Here is a 12114-nt window from a genome sequence, read left to right as displayed (position 1 = left end):
GCATAAATATAGGCTGGATTCAATCTCACTGTGACTGTGGGAGTAAATATCACCTTTATGCAGGATAGCTGGAGGTAATCCCTGAGATATTTAACAGAAAACCTTGGTTGAAACATTCTGAAATGCTCAGGAGCAGCACAAATCCCCACCAAAGGCAACTGAAGGGCTTCCCAGGAGCACTGAATTAGCATGAGTGTCGAACTCTGCAAAGTGTTACTTTGGACAGCAGTGCACCCATACAGCATGAGAGCTCTGGCTTTGAAGCCAAGACCCACATACATGCTGATGCAAGTTAAGTAAAGCATACATATCCCTTAAGGCAGTGTACTGGAGAGGTAAGCATGTAGTGGAGCTTGGCTATGCCTTGGAAGATGAATTGTGTGCTGCTGCCACAAGAAAAGAGGTGAGTTGTATGGAACAGTAGCTATTGCTGCTCACTCCTTATCCATCGTACAGCAAAAGACAATTTTTCTTGCCTGTGGTCACAGCCTGGAATACAGGTGGTTTCAGCTGCAGCCTTAATGAACACGGGATTTTCACCCTGAGAAACATCTTTGCAAGAAGAGTTCTGCAAGTGCTAATTTAAGAGGCTTTCTGTTTGTTTTCGGTTTTATTATTACTCTGCTGTTCAAGGAAGCAGGAAGTATTACAGAATTGAAAGCTAATTGAATTGCACGAAAGATTCACGTGACAGTTTATTTCCTAAACTAGATTAAACTGCAAGGCCATTTTGAGTTTTATTTTGTGAGTTTTGTGAATTTATCAGGTTGAAAGGATCAGAAATACAGTGAAAAATTGCCATGCATTTTATTAAAAGACATTTCTTGTGAGACCTCTCAAAAGAAATTAACAACACCAGCATATGAGTCACTTTCACATGTCTGTTTTATTTTGGACAATCTTTATGGCCTGCAGATGCTTACAGCAAAGCCATAGTAAGATCTTTCGTTTGGCACCAGTATGTCCACTTATTTAAAACTTGCTTCACAGTAACCTAAAACATTCCTATTCAAAAAAGGCAAGATAAAGGCTCATGATATGCCCACAGCAGATTAAAATCAAACTCATCCTGTGCTCTCCGACTGTATCTTTTTCTCCTCCCATCGTTGATCCAGAGATCTTGAAGGAAATAGTCTCCTTCTACGTGTCTGTGTAGTGTCAACACAGTGCGAAGGACAAAGATCTTTTAATGGTAAACTAATTAACGGCGAACTTTGCAATCCTGCTTCGACACTAACAGTGCCAGCACCCTTGATGGCAAGTTCTTTCGCAGGAACTGCGAGCCAGATGAGTGTACAGTGAGGTGGATTGGCAGTTGGCTGGGTGGCAGAGCTCAGAGGGTTGTGCTTGGTGGTGCAGAATCTAGCTGGAGCCCTGCAGCTAGCAGTGTCCCCCAGGGGTCAGCACTGGGTCCAGTGTTAAACTTACTGATCAACGACCTGGACCATGGAACTGAACTGAGTGCACCCTCAGCAAGTTTGCTGACAACACAAAGCTGGGAGGAGTGGCTGATAACCCAAAGGGCTGTGCTGCCATTCAGAGGGACCTCAACAGCTGGACCAAGAGGAACCTCATGAGCAAGGGCAAGTGCAGGGTCCTGCACCTAGGGAGGAACAAACCCAAGCACCAGTACAGGCTGGGGCCCTTATCTGGGGGCTGACCTGCTGGAGAGCAGCTCTGCAGAGGGAGACCTGGCAATCCTGGAAGGCTGACCATGGCTCAGCAATGTGCCTTTCTGGCCAAGAAGGCCAGCGGTATCCTGGGCTGCATTCAGAAGAGTGTTGCCAGCAGGCTGAAGGAGGTGATCCTTCCCCTCTGCTCAGCCCTGGTGAGGCCATGGCTGGAGTGTTGTGTCCGGGTCTGGGCTCTCCAGAACAAGAGGGACATGGAGCTACTGGAGCACGAGTTCAGAGAGGGCTGTGAAGATGATGAGGGGAATGGGGTACCTGTTGTATGAGGACAGGCTGAGAAAGTTGGGTCTGTTTAGCCTAGAAAAGAGAAGACTGAGGGGAGACTTCATCAATGTGTATAAATATCTGACAGGAGGGTGTTGAGAGGATGGAGCAGCTCTCTTCGGTTGTGCAGAGTGACAGGGTGAGAGGCAGTGGGCACAAACTGAAGTGAAGGAAGTGGTCATGGAATTGCAGTTCTCTGGGTTAACAAAATCCATTTTTCTCTGCCTTTTGCTTTTCTGCAGCCTTTTTCTCCTACCCTGTTGACCATCTCCACTGAATGAGCTTTTTTTCGGGTATTCCAGGTGCCTCTGCCGGCATCCTGCCCCCGTGCCCACTAGAACAGCGTGGGAGCTTAGCACTGAGGGGGTACAGCCCGTGGGATACCCACCTTTGAGCACCGCGTACAGCCGAGCGGGCTCACCGCGGCAGTCAGGAGCCACCTCACGACACACATGTACCGACCACGGCACTTACAGGCGGGTCTGCTCCAAAAACACCCGACAAACCACCAGTTGCACGGGGCACGGCGCCACAGGTGCTGTCACGGACTGCCGAGAGCGACCCTCTCGGCGGGGACTCGAAGCCCGCCGCCGGTCCGTCCGTCGGTCCGTCCGTCCGTCGGTCGGTCGGTCGGTCGGTCGTGGCCGAGCCCGGCTCGTCGAGGCCCCGCCGCCATCTCGCAGCCCCGCGGGTGCCTCCCGTGTCCTTCCGCCCCCCAAAAGCTCTTTCCCCGCGGCGGAGGCGGGTGCGAGTCTGAGCCTCCCGCCCCACCGGGCGGGCCTCCCGCAGCCCAAACCCCTCCCTGCGGAGGAGAAAGTCACCGGGGGGTGGGGAGATGATGACAGGTCCGGGAAGCCGCCGTCGGCAGCGGCAGACCGCGGGTGCCAGCTGCCCGCTTGCTCCGGCCCCCGCCAAGCCGTCCCCGCCGCCCCCACCATGGGCTCCCCGCAGCGCCCGCCGCTCGCCCACGTCTTCAGGGGCACCTTCGTGCACTCCCGGCTCTCGACCCCCATGGAGATCCTGCACGGACACCTGCTGGGGGTGGACGACGGCGGCACGGTGAGGAGCGGACGGCGACGGGACGGGAGGGAGATGCGGAGGGACGGGGGGAGATGTCCCGGGCTTCCCGGTGCCCCTCGGGCGCCGATGTCCCCCCTCTTAGGCTCGGGCCGCGGTCCGGAGCCCGTGAGGGAGCCGCCGGGGGAAGCGCCCCCCGTCGAGGCAGCCCGGAGCCTCCCCTGGGTGCCCCGTCCCGTCCCCGCGGCGCGGAGAGGGCTCCTCGGCTCCTCGGCTGTGTTTTGGGGAGGTTGTGCCGGTGGCGAGTGCCGAAATAGGAGGAATGGCGCTGTCGTCTCTCTGCCCCCGCCCCCCCGCCCTCCCCCCCCCCCCCCCCCCCCCCCCCCCCCCTTCGGTACTCGTGCACATCCGAGCGAAGCTTTTTACTGCTCGTCGCAGGGAAAAGAAACAACAAAAACGTGGCACGTACCCGTAGAAAGTTAGGAAAATGGTAAGGTTGGGAGTGTTAATGGTAAGTTTAAGAAGGAACATAACACTCACTCACAGGTAGTGCAGGACTGATCCCGGCAGGGAAGCTGCACCCTTCCCCTGACGGGGTCACCGGTGGCACTGGGTTTCACAGCACACGCTGCCTAGGTGGGCTGGTAATTTCTTCTAGGCTCAGCAGTGTACATAGCCACCCTGTGTGTAATAAAAAAAGACATTTTCTTTCCTTCTGGTGACTAAACTACTCTGTCAGGATTCAGCAGTATTTGAAATGCACACAAAGCACACTCTGGGCCCTTACAGCTTGTTCTCACCATCCACACGGGTTCTCGAGGGCCTCTTTCAAGACAGTTCTCTTATAGCTGCTCTTGGGGAGTCTGGTACAAGCAATAGCAAGGCCTCTGAGAAGCTGTATGTTGGCGTACAGGAGGTGAATACAAACTTTCAAAGCTCTCTATTGGGTGGTGTCAACTAAAAGCAATAGACCTGAATGAGTAGTTTGGTTTGTGTTACTCAGGTGCAGGAGGCAGAAACTTGCATCTTGTCTTGCTCTCTTTAATGGTAACGTCTGCTAAAAAGTGACTACTCCATGCTCTTAGGAAATCAAGACCTATAAGGGATTTTCTTGGAAACCAGACAACTTAGCAGGTTGTATCTAGTAATTTCTGCTCTCAGGCAGAGTCACTCTCTCCCTTTCTCCTAGTGAACGAGGATTCGCTGGGTAGTGTTTTTCATGCATTAATTGGCACATTCCCACACAGTTCTTTAAAAAAATTCCAGAAAACAGTGTTATCCAAAAAGGAAATTTCCACCAGAATAGTGTAGCAGGGACTTTCATATTTTTATCTTTTTGAGAATTCCTGTCATTTTACTATTCCAGGATCAAATACAGTGAGTTTTGGTACCCTCTAGCTTTTTTTTTGTTTTTTTTTTTTTTTTTCATAATTTTGCCTCATGCAGCACTTCCAATGGAATCACTGAAGAGGTGCTTCACAAAGATGGTTAGAATTTTTTTTACCTTTGTTGTTGAAATATACACCAATACTTTGTTAGTGTTACTCCCAAATAATTAAGCTTAACTATGCAGCTATCATTCTTTTGCCTCATGTTGCTGATTCCACCATGGAAAAATTGTGCATGATCTCAGAAGAGGTGAGCAGACCAGCTTTTTTGTGCAGCCAGGTGCTGTTCTTCAGTATGAGTCCCAGTCTGTCCTCAAAGCAGCAGGCGCATACATCTGATGCCAGAGAAACACTGCCCAGACCCCACAGCAAGTAGGGACAGTTCTCTGGTAAAGGCAGGAGATGAAGTGTCAGCTCTGCATGCTTTGCCTGCAGATGAAAAAGGAACTTTAGCAGAGAAAACATTGCTGTCAGGTTTGATGACCCAAGTTACCACAAGTTAACAAAATAAGCCTATGTTTAATTGAGTGGTTTGTAGGGCAGTGTGGTGCTGCTCTTGAGGAACTGCCAATAGAAAGAATGGTATTCCCTGAGGCAAAGAAAATAGAGTCAGCTGCAAAATGTGAGCTGCCAGTGAAACATTGGTGTAAATAACATAGTTGAGTAAAATATTAAGAAAATAGAACAAAGATAAAAGCTCCTGCTGAAGGCATGGAAAGAGCAAGAGCTGTGGAATGAGTCAGTGTTGTCAAGTATTGCCAAACATGAGTGTTTAGCTTAAGCCAGTTGGGATAGCAAGTGGCATGTGTACAGGGAGGAAGGTACCAAGTCAACATCAACCATTTGGGGTTCATTGCTTGGTCCTTCCCTGCAGTTTGGCCTATTTGCTCAGGAGCTGGGTCTAATAAGTGCTCCTGTCTCTCATCTAGCCTCCTGTTCCAGTTCTGAGAACATGACAAACAATAGGCATTGCATCTCTAATTGTAAAAGTGCTGAATATGGTAGCCACATTAAACAGTGCTGGCAGCAGCTCACTGAGGCTGAAAATAAGACAACATGATGGTCAGTGTCAGGAAAGAGATACGTGTTAATGCTGGTAGCTAATCATTGTGGAGACAGGGAAGGATGAGAAGGATCACAGAACCGTAGAATTAGAGAATGGGTTGGGTAGGAAGGGACCTTAAAGATCATCAAGTTCCACCCCCCCTGCCATGAGCAGGGGCACCTCCCGCCAGACCAGGTTGTCCAAAAACCCATCCAGACTGGTTTTGAACATCTCCAAGGGTGGGGCATCCACAGCTTCTCTGGGCAGCCTGTGCCAGTGCCACACTGCCCTCACAGTGAAGAATTTCCTCCTAATGTCTAATCTAAATTTTCCCTCTTGTAGTTTAAGACCATTCTACCTTGTCCTGTCCTTACCTACCTGAGTTAAGAGTCCTTCTCCATCCTTTTTATAAGACCTTTAAGTATTGAAAGGCCACAGTGGGGTCTGCCTGGAGCCTTCTTTTCTTCAGGCTGAACACCCACAGCTCTCTCTGCCTTTCTTCCTCTGAGCATCAAAGGATGTGACATGGAAGAGAAGAAATGACTTGTTACTCATGTTCATCTATGAGTGTCAGAGCCAGAAACAAAGTTACACACAGGCACTGCTGGATTAAAAAAAAAAAAAAAAGAAAAAAAGAAAAAAAAAAAGGGCATATTTCTAGGGGCAATATAATTTACTTTCCACTCTTATGTTAGCAGAATTATTTGCACTGTGATGCTTGGAGGCAGTCAGTGTTTACTATGTCAGGGTTAATACATAGTTGGCTGGACCAGCTATGTGTTGATGGCAGTGCTTTAGAAATGACTTGGAATAAAAAAAGGGGATGAGCTAGGCACTAGGACAGGGACCACACAGCTCCTCATTTTTGGATTCTTTAGCCCCATCACATGGATGACACATCAGAACTGATTGAAATGTTTGAGCACTGGTCCTAGCAGCTGTTGCTTTTTGTGATAACTTTCTTAAAGTGCTTCATTGCAAGCAGATAGCCAGTCTTCTTATCCGTGCATTTCTCTGATTCAGTAGTGACTTTGGCACAGGGTTTCTTCTTGCCTTTATAGTGTTAAGGTGCAGCACCAATTTAAAGGTTTGGTTCCCAGGTCACCAGGGCGGTTACCTGGAATGTACGAGCAAATACTCAGGAAAATGCCCAAACATGGGACCTCAAGAACCTGAGTGTTAGAAGGATGTCAAGAACAAAGGCCTACTAAAGGATTGAGGAATATCTCTTGGAAAAACAAGCAGTCCTGCTGGGAAATTTGTTTGAAAATAATATACATGTGTTTCTGATTCATCTACAGCTGCATTTGGCAGTAATGGCCCAGGTGTCAGGGTTAGGTTTATTTCATGCATTCAGTTCCTTTGAAAAATATTTTTTTCATTCTTCCATAATTTAAGTGTTTTATTTATCTGCACTCTAAAAGTATATAATAGTCACTTCTTTTCCATGGCAACACCCGTTTCCAGCATTTGCCATCTGGTATTGCATGTTTTTCTCTCTCTCTCTCTCTCTCTCCCCTTCTCCTTTTTTTTTTCCTTTTTTTTTTTTTTTTTCCTGGTTTAGCAGCTCTAACATTAGTCATTCTGCATTCATTTTGACTTCAGTGTCTGAGTGACATTTTCTCTATTGCTCATCAGAAATTTCAGCAGGTCTGTGTTTGAAGCCCCATGCAGATAGACGTCTAATTCAGCTGGCTGAAGGGCCTAAATACTTTTAGTGAATTATTACGTTTAGTGAATTAATTCTTTTCTTCCGAGTTACAAATGGTGTGGTACTATTCACTAGGTTGTGAGTAGGTATTTCAAAATCAAATCCAACAGTCAAGAATAACAAGTATTTCAATGCAAACCTATCACTTTGTAGTAAGTGTGTAAAATCTGTTTTAAGACGTGACTTCTGTTGCCTTCATGTAAAGTAGGATATATACTTAAAGTATATAACTATCTTTTCCTTTCTTTTAGATTGTGTTTTTGGAGCAAGCTGATCAGCAAGAGCAGCTGGCTAAGAAGTGGGGCTTCAAAACATCTGACATAAGAGAACTGAGTCATCAGTAAGTGTTGTATTCAGATTAACTTCAGCAAATGCATTTTACTCTCTAAGCAAAGCAGTACAGGTGTGAATAACTTGAGGCAGGGAATATATTAAATCCCATCTTATGGGCAAAACTCCCTTTCAGTTCTGCAAGAGCTCTTAATCCAAGGGCTGCCTGCATTCTGGGTGAGGCCTGCAGTGCAAGAAGCCATCTGTGTACTTTTTGCATTCCTTGGTTTGGGACTGCAGCCATCACTGAATTCTGCTGGCTGACATGTACTGTGCACACCAAAATGCTGTATTTAGTTTCCATGCATAACTTCTTCAGTTCATACAAAGTGTAAGACCACGATCTTCCTTGAGAAAATCATTTACGTACATGGTCTTCTTCATTTTAGATTGCATATTCTTAGCAGCAGGCTGTGCCTGCTCAAAACTCTAGACTTAATAAATGTAGGTAGCCTTGATACTGCAGATATAAAATTAAAGTGCTTGGGCTTTGACACATTCCCTAATAAAAACTAATAAAATTAGAGTGTTAAACCCTCTAAACACAGAGCCATGTATTTCTGGGTGAGTGTTTCTTTTCTGTTCAGCCAACGAAATCCCCCACCTTTCTAGTGAAGTTTTGGATTGTACCTACAATGCTTTATACACAATAGCACAACTGTAAGCAACTTGTAGTTGAGTCTAGATTTGCAGCATAGTTCTAGTGTTCAGCTGTTAAAAAATTTGTATGCTTTGTTGGATTACTTATCGTACAGCGTACATGAGTCATCAGATGTTTTCTCCACTTGAAATAGCCTGGGGAAAATGGAAGTTGCTGTGAGTAAGGGTAAGATTGAGAAAGATCTTTCAGCATTTCTAGCATACAGGAAAACATGAAGAAGGGAAATTACAGAGACAAAATCACTGTTTTTTCATTATCCAGGGAGAAGGGGGGAAGGCTGAGGGAAATTTGATCCTATATGGAGTTCCAGCACAAAACAAAATAATTATAGCAACCTCATGGTGATGTTGAGGTACTCATCCGCTGTTATTATATGAGTACTGCATGGCAACGAACCTTATTGCACTTTCATTGTAAAGACACCTTTCCTGTCAAGACACTGAACAGAGCTCTTTTTTTTCCTTTTCTGTCCAGCATCTGTATATGCACTCATAGACACGCTGTTCTTTCATTAAACCTTGAAATTCACTGAATGAGTAATATATACAGATACATTTATATGGTAGTAGAAAACTGGGATGCAGAAAGTTCTAGTTTTGTAGCTGTGAACATCTCACATCTACAGTCATTACAAATATATCTATGCTAGGGATCTAGAGTGAATCTTCTCTTGCTCAGGTGGATTCTTCTGTGAAATAACTTTAATTATTGTGAAATCAGTTCAGCTTTACTTACTGGTATTCAGTCTGGGTAAACATTACAGACAATTGGATTCATCATGCACTTACATAAGTTTCTAGCCACAGATTTTTTCCTTACAGGTACCTATATAAATCTGTATAAAAGTTAGACAAGTTATTCATATAGTAAAGGAGTATGGGTAGGGGTGTAGTAGGAATGGATATGCTGGTGCCGAAATAGTAAGGTTGATCTGTACTTGTCATTTACTCTGATGGCTTTTGCTCAAACATACTGCTTAATTAAAAACTACTTTTCTTGGAAAAAGTTTTGGATGTTTTGGACTATTGCTGTTTTCTTTTCTTTCCCTAGTGAATTCTTCATGCCAGGATTGGTTGACACACATATTCATGCTCCTCAGTATTCATTTGCTGGAACAAGAGTAGATCTACCTCTTTTGCAGTGGTTAACTACTTACACATTCCCAACGGAAGCCAAATTCAAAGACAGTGATTTTGCAGAAGAAGTGTACACCAGAGTTGTTGTAAGTTTTTCCAAATTTCATTTACCTGCTTGACAACATTACCATTTGTAAAATATACATAAATTTTCAGGTCAGCAGAAATAGGAGAATGTGTCTTAATGTCATTAAAACCAGATAAAACTGACAACACATCCACTGTTCTAGTTGATAGCCAAGATCATTGCCTGCTACTTCCATTCTTGTTCTGTTGTTGCTGGTAAGACAGTTAATTTAATCATGTGATTGATTAAGAACCATCTCATTAATCATCTTTTCTCATATCTGAGTACACTGACAAGCATTTAAGAGTACTTTCAGAGGTAGGATTGCCGGTAGGTGCTGACAACCTTAATTCAGAAATGATCAAACGTGATAAAAAACAAAACAAAAACAAACAAACAGAAAACATTTCAGAGGTTATTTCCTTTTCTGCACAAAACGTCTGTATTACAAACGTATCTTCTGCAATGATTTTGTGAAGTAGGAGACACTTCTCACCAACAAAGATCTGAGGTGTTTTGGAGCAATTGAGTGAGAAGATTCTGTAGCTGAGGACCCTGTAGCAGGAATACCTTTCATTGCTGATAGAAGTCTGTTGATGGTATTGTGAGTTAAAGAGAGAGGCTGTATTTGAGCTAGTCTGATTTTGAGCAATATAAAGGTTTTGAGGTCAAATTCCACTTGAACAATAAACAGCAAGGTCACGTTGCAGAGTAGATTCTGTGCTATAACTGAAATGTACCTCATAATACATACACTGAAGTATTTTCTTAAGACCTTAGGTCTTTCTTAAGTCTTAATGACCATTATAAACTGTTCTGTGTTTGTCTAATACTGTGACAACGTGTTGTCAAAATAATAATGTAATGAACCCGTAATAAATACTGTCCTTGCAACACAAATCTTAAAAAAAAAAAAAACAGCTTTCTGCCATCTAGCACAATCACAGCAGTAGGAGCAGCTTGGTCATAAAACGTAGTCACAGGCACACGCCTTCAGCTACGTATAATTTACAGGTGATCTCACCTCATTTCAACATACTGTCTCCATTGGTTCAGATGTGGTGAGATTAGCCCAGAACAAGCGCTCACTTTGCAGCATGTTTAATAACATTACCTGGAAAAGAATTGCCAGTGAGAACTCAGTTATTTGGAGAAGTTTCAACACAATGGTTCATCTCTCCCTGTAGATATAAAACAGGACAAGATCAGAAAGATGTTTTCACCCATAATGCTGCAGAATACCAGTAGCTCTGCAATGCTTCATGGACAGATGTGTCAGAACAGAATCCAGCCATCTAAATAACTAATATTTTCTGCATTTCTATTTGTTGTTTTCTTGTTGCTAAAACAGTCTTTCTTATGGAACCAATAGTTTCCTGTCCAAACTGGAAAGTATAAAGTGGCTTGAGGAATATAGGTGTTCTGAGAGCCACCTTCTCAGTTTCACTACAGTCTTAATCAAGTTGGAAGACAAAATGAATGTACTGCTTTGCAAGTAACTTGGACGTAATTGCCTTAGCTCAGTAAAAGCCTCTCTGAATCTTCAGCGGTGATTCAGGGAAAGGCATTTGAATGAGTAAAGATTTTTTATTTTATTTTTTTTTCTATAAATCAGTGCCACAGCTTTATATTGAATATCTCTTGCAGAGCTCAGAGGGGCAAGAGGAGTGCAGAGTGCAGTGGAGATGGAACAGCAGGAAAATCAAAGACATGGGAAAATAGAAAGGGAGACTAAAAATAGTTGGTTTGTTTATCTTATAAAAGTGACAAATAAGGAGTAAAATAAAAGTATATAAAAAACAACTGGCCTAGGTGAAATAGACCAAAATTTATACTAATTGGTGATGTAGAAACAAGGAAATGGATGCTGAATTTAAAAATGATAAGCAGAAGTAATCTTTTGTGCAATATGTAGTGTTCTTTTGCATGAGTTAAGGCCAAAAACGAGTTAACAGCAACTAAACAAAGAATGGGTTTGAAAAATGTACTAGCTTTTAACAATTTAAGGATAGTCACTTTTTTTTTTTTTTTTTTAAAAGAGCACTTATCATGCTTTGGGGCTTATAATAACCTTCCACTGTTAGAAATGGGACTAAACCCGTAGGAAGCAGATATGTATCTATATTTTTGGACTTGTACTTAAAACATAGTGAAATGTTTCAAGCCAATATTCTGTTTCCAATAAATACTTTCTGTAGTTGCTAAAACAAATTAATTAAGTGAAATTTGCCATTTTGTATCTTGAACCACCTCTGGTCCCTCAAATTTTAGAAAAGCTGATTTTTCATGCGGATGTTTTTGGAAAAAAAAAGTTTTTGGATTTCATTAAACAACAATTCTAGGAATAAAAAAATAATATTTAGGAATATTTAATATTTAGGAATAACAAAAAAAAAAAAGGAATAAAAAACCCCACATATTTGGGGGTCTTAAAAACTAAAAAAAAAAAAGATGAAGGTAGTTTGTCTCAGCAGTGACATTATTTTTGTGACTCATTTTAGGCACACCCGTAGACATATTTTGAGTTTAATTAAGATTTTAATTTGAATATTTTATGAAAAAGACAGAGCTTAACTTCATGTTTGTTAAATAGCTTGCTGTAGCCATTCTTAAAAGTTGCATTGTATGTCTCACCTGTTAAAAAAATATATATTCTCACATTACATTCTAGCCAGAATCCATTTTAAGCCCTTCTGGTAGATAGGACATCAATATAGTATGCGTTAGTCTCAAGATCGAGTGAAAGTATAAATGATTTGATGACTTAATGTAACTTTACATGACTCTTCATCTACTGGTATGTC

The 12114-nt window shown here is 43.1% G+C and overlaps 1 protein-coding gene across 1 annotated transcript in view; it reads left to right on the top strand.

The window, feature by feature from the left end:
- Nucleotides 1-2770: 2770 nt before the first annotated feature.
- Nucleotides 2771-12114, top strand: part of GDA (guanine deaminase) — a 33428-nt gene continuing 24084 nt past the window's right edge. The window contains exons 1-3 of the mRNA XM_068667952.1: nt 2771-3014; nt 7368-7456; nt 9158-9329. Coding sequence (XP_068524053.1) covers nt 2892-3014; nt 7368-7456; nt 9158-9329 — 384 coding nt within the window. The 5' untranslated portion in view covers nt 2771-2891. The remainder of the gene's footprint in view (nt 3015-7367; nt 7457-9157; nt 9330-12114) is intronic.

The sequence above is a fragment of the Anas acuta genome, chromosome Z (genome assembly GCF_963932015.1).
Source record: "Anas acuta chromosome Z, bAnaAcu1.1, whole genome shotgun sequence".
In the NCBI taxonomy this organism is placed as follows: domain Eukaryota; kingdom Metazoa; phylum Chordata; class Aves; order Anseriformes; family Anatidae; genus Anas; species Anas acuta.
The sequence above is the reverse complement of the archived record's forward strand: the minus strand, read 5'-3'. Positions and strand labels throughout refer to the sequence as shown.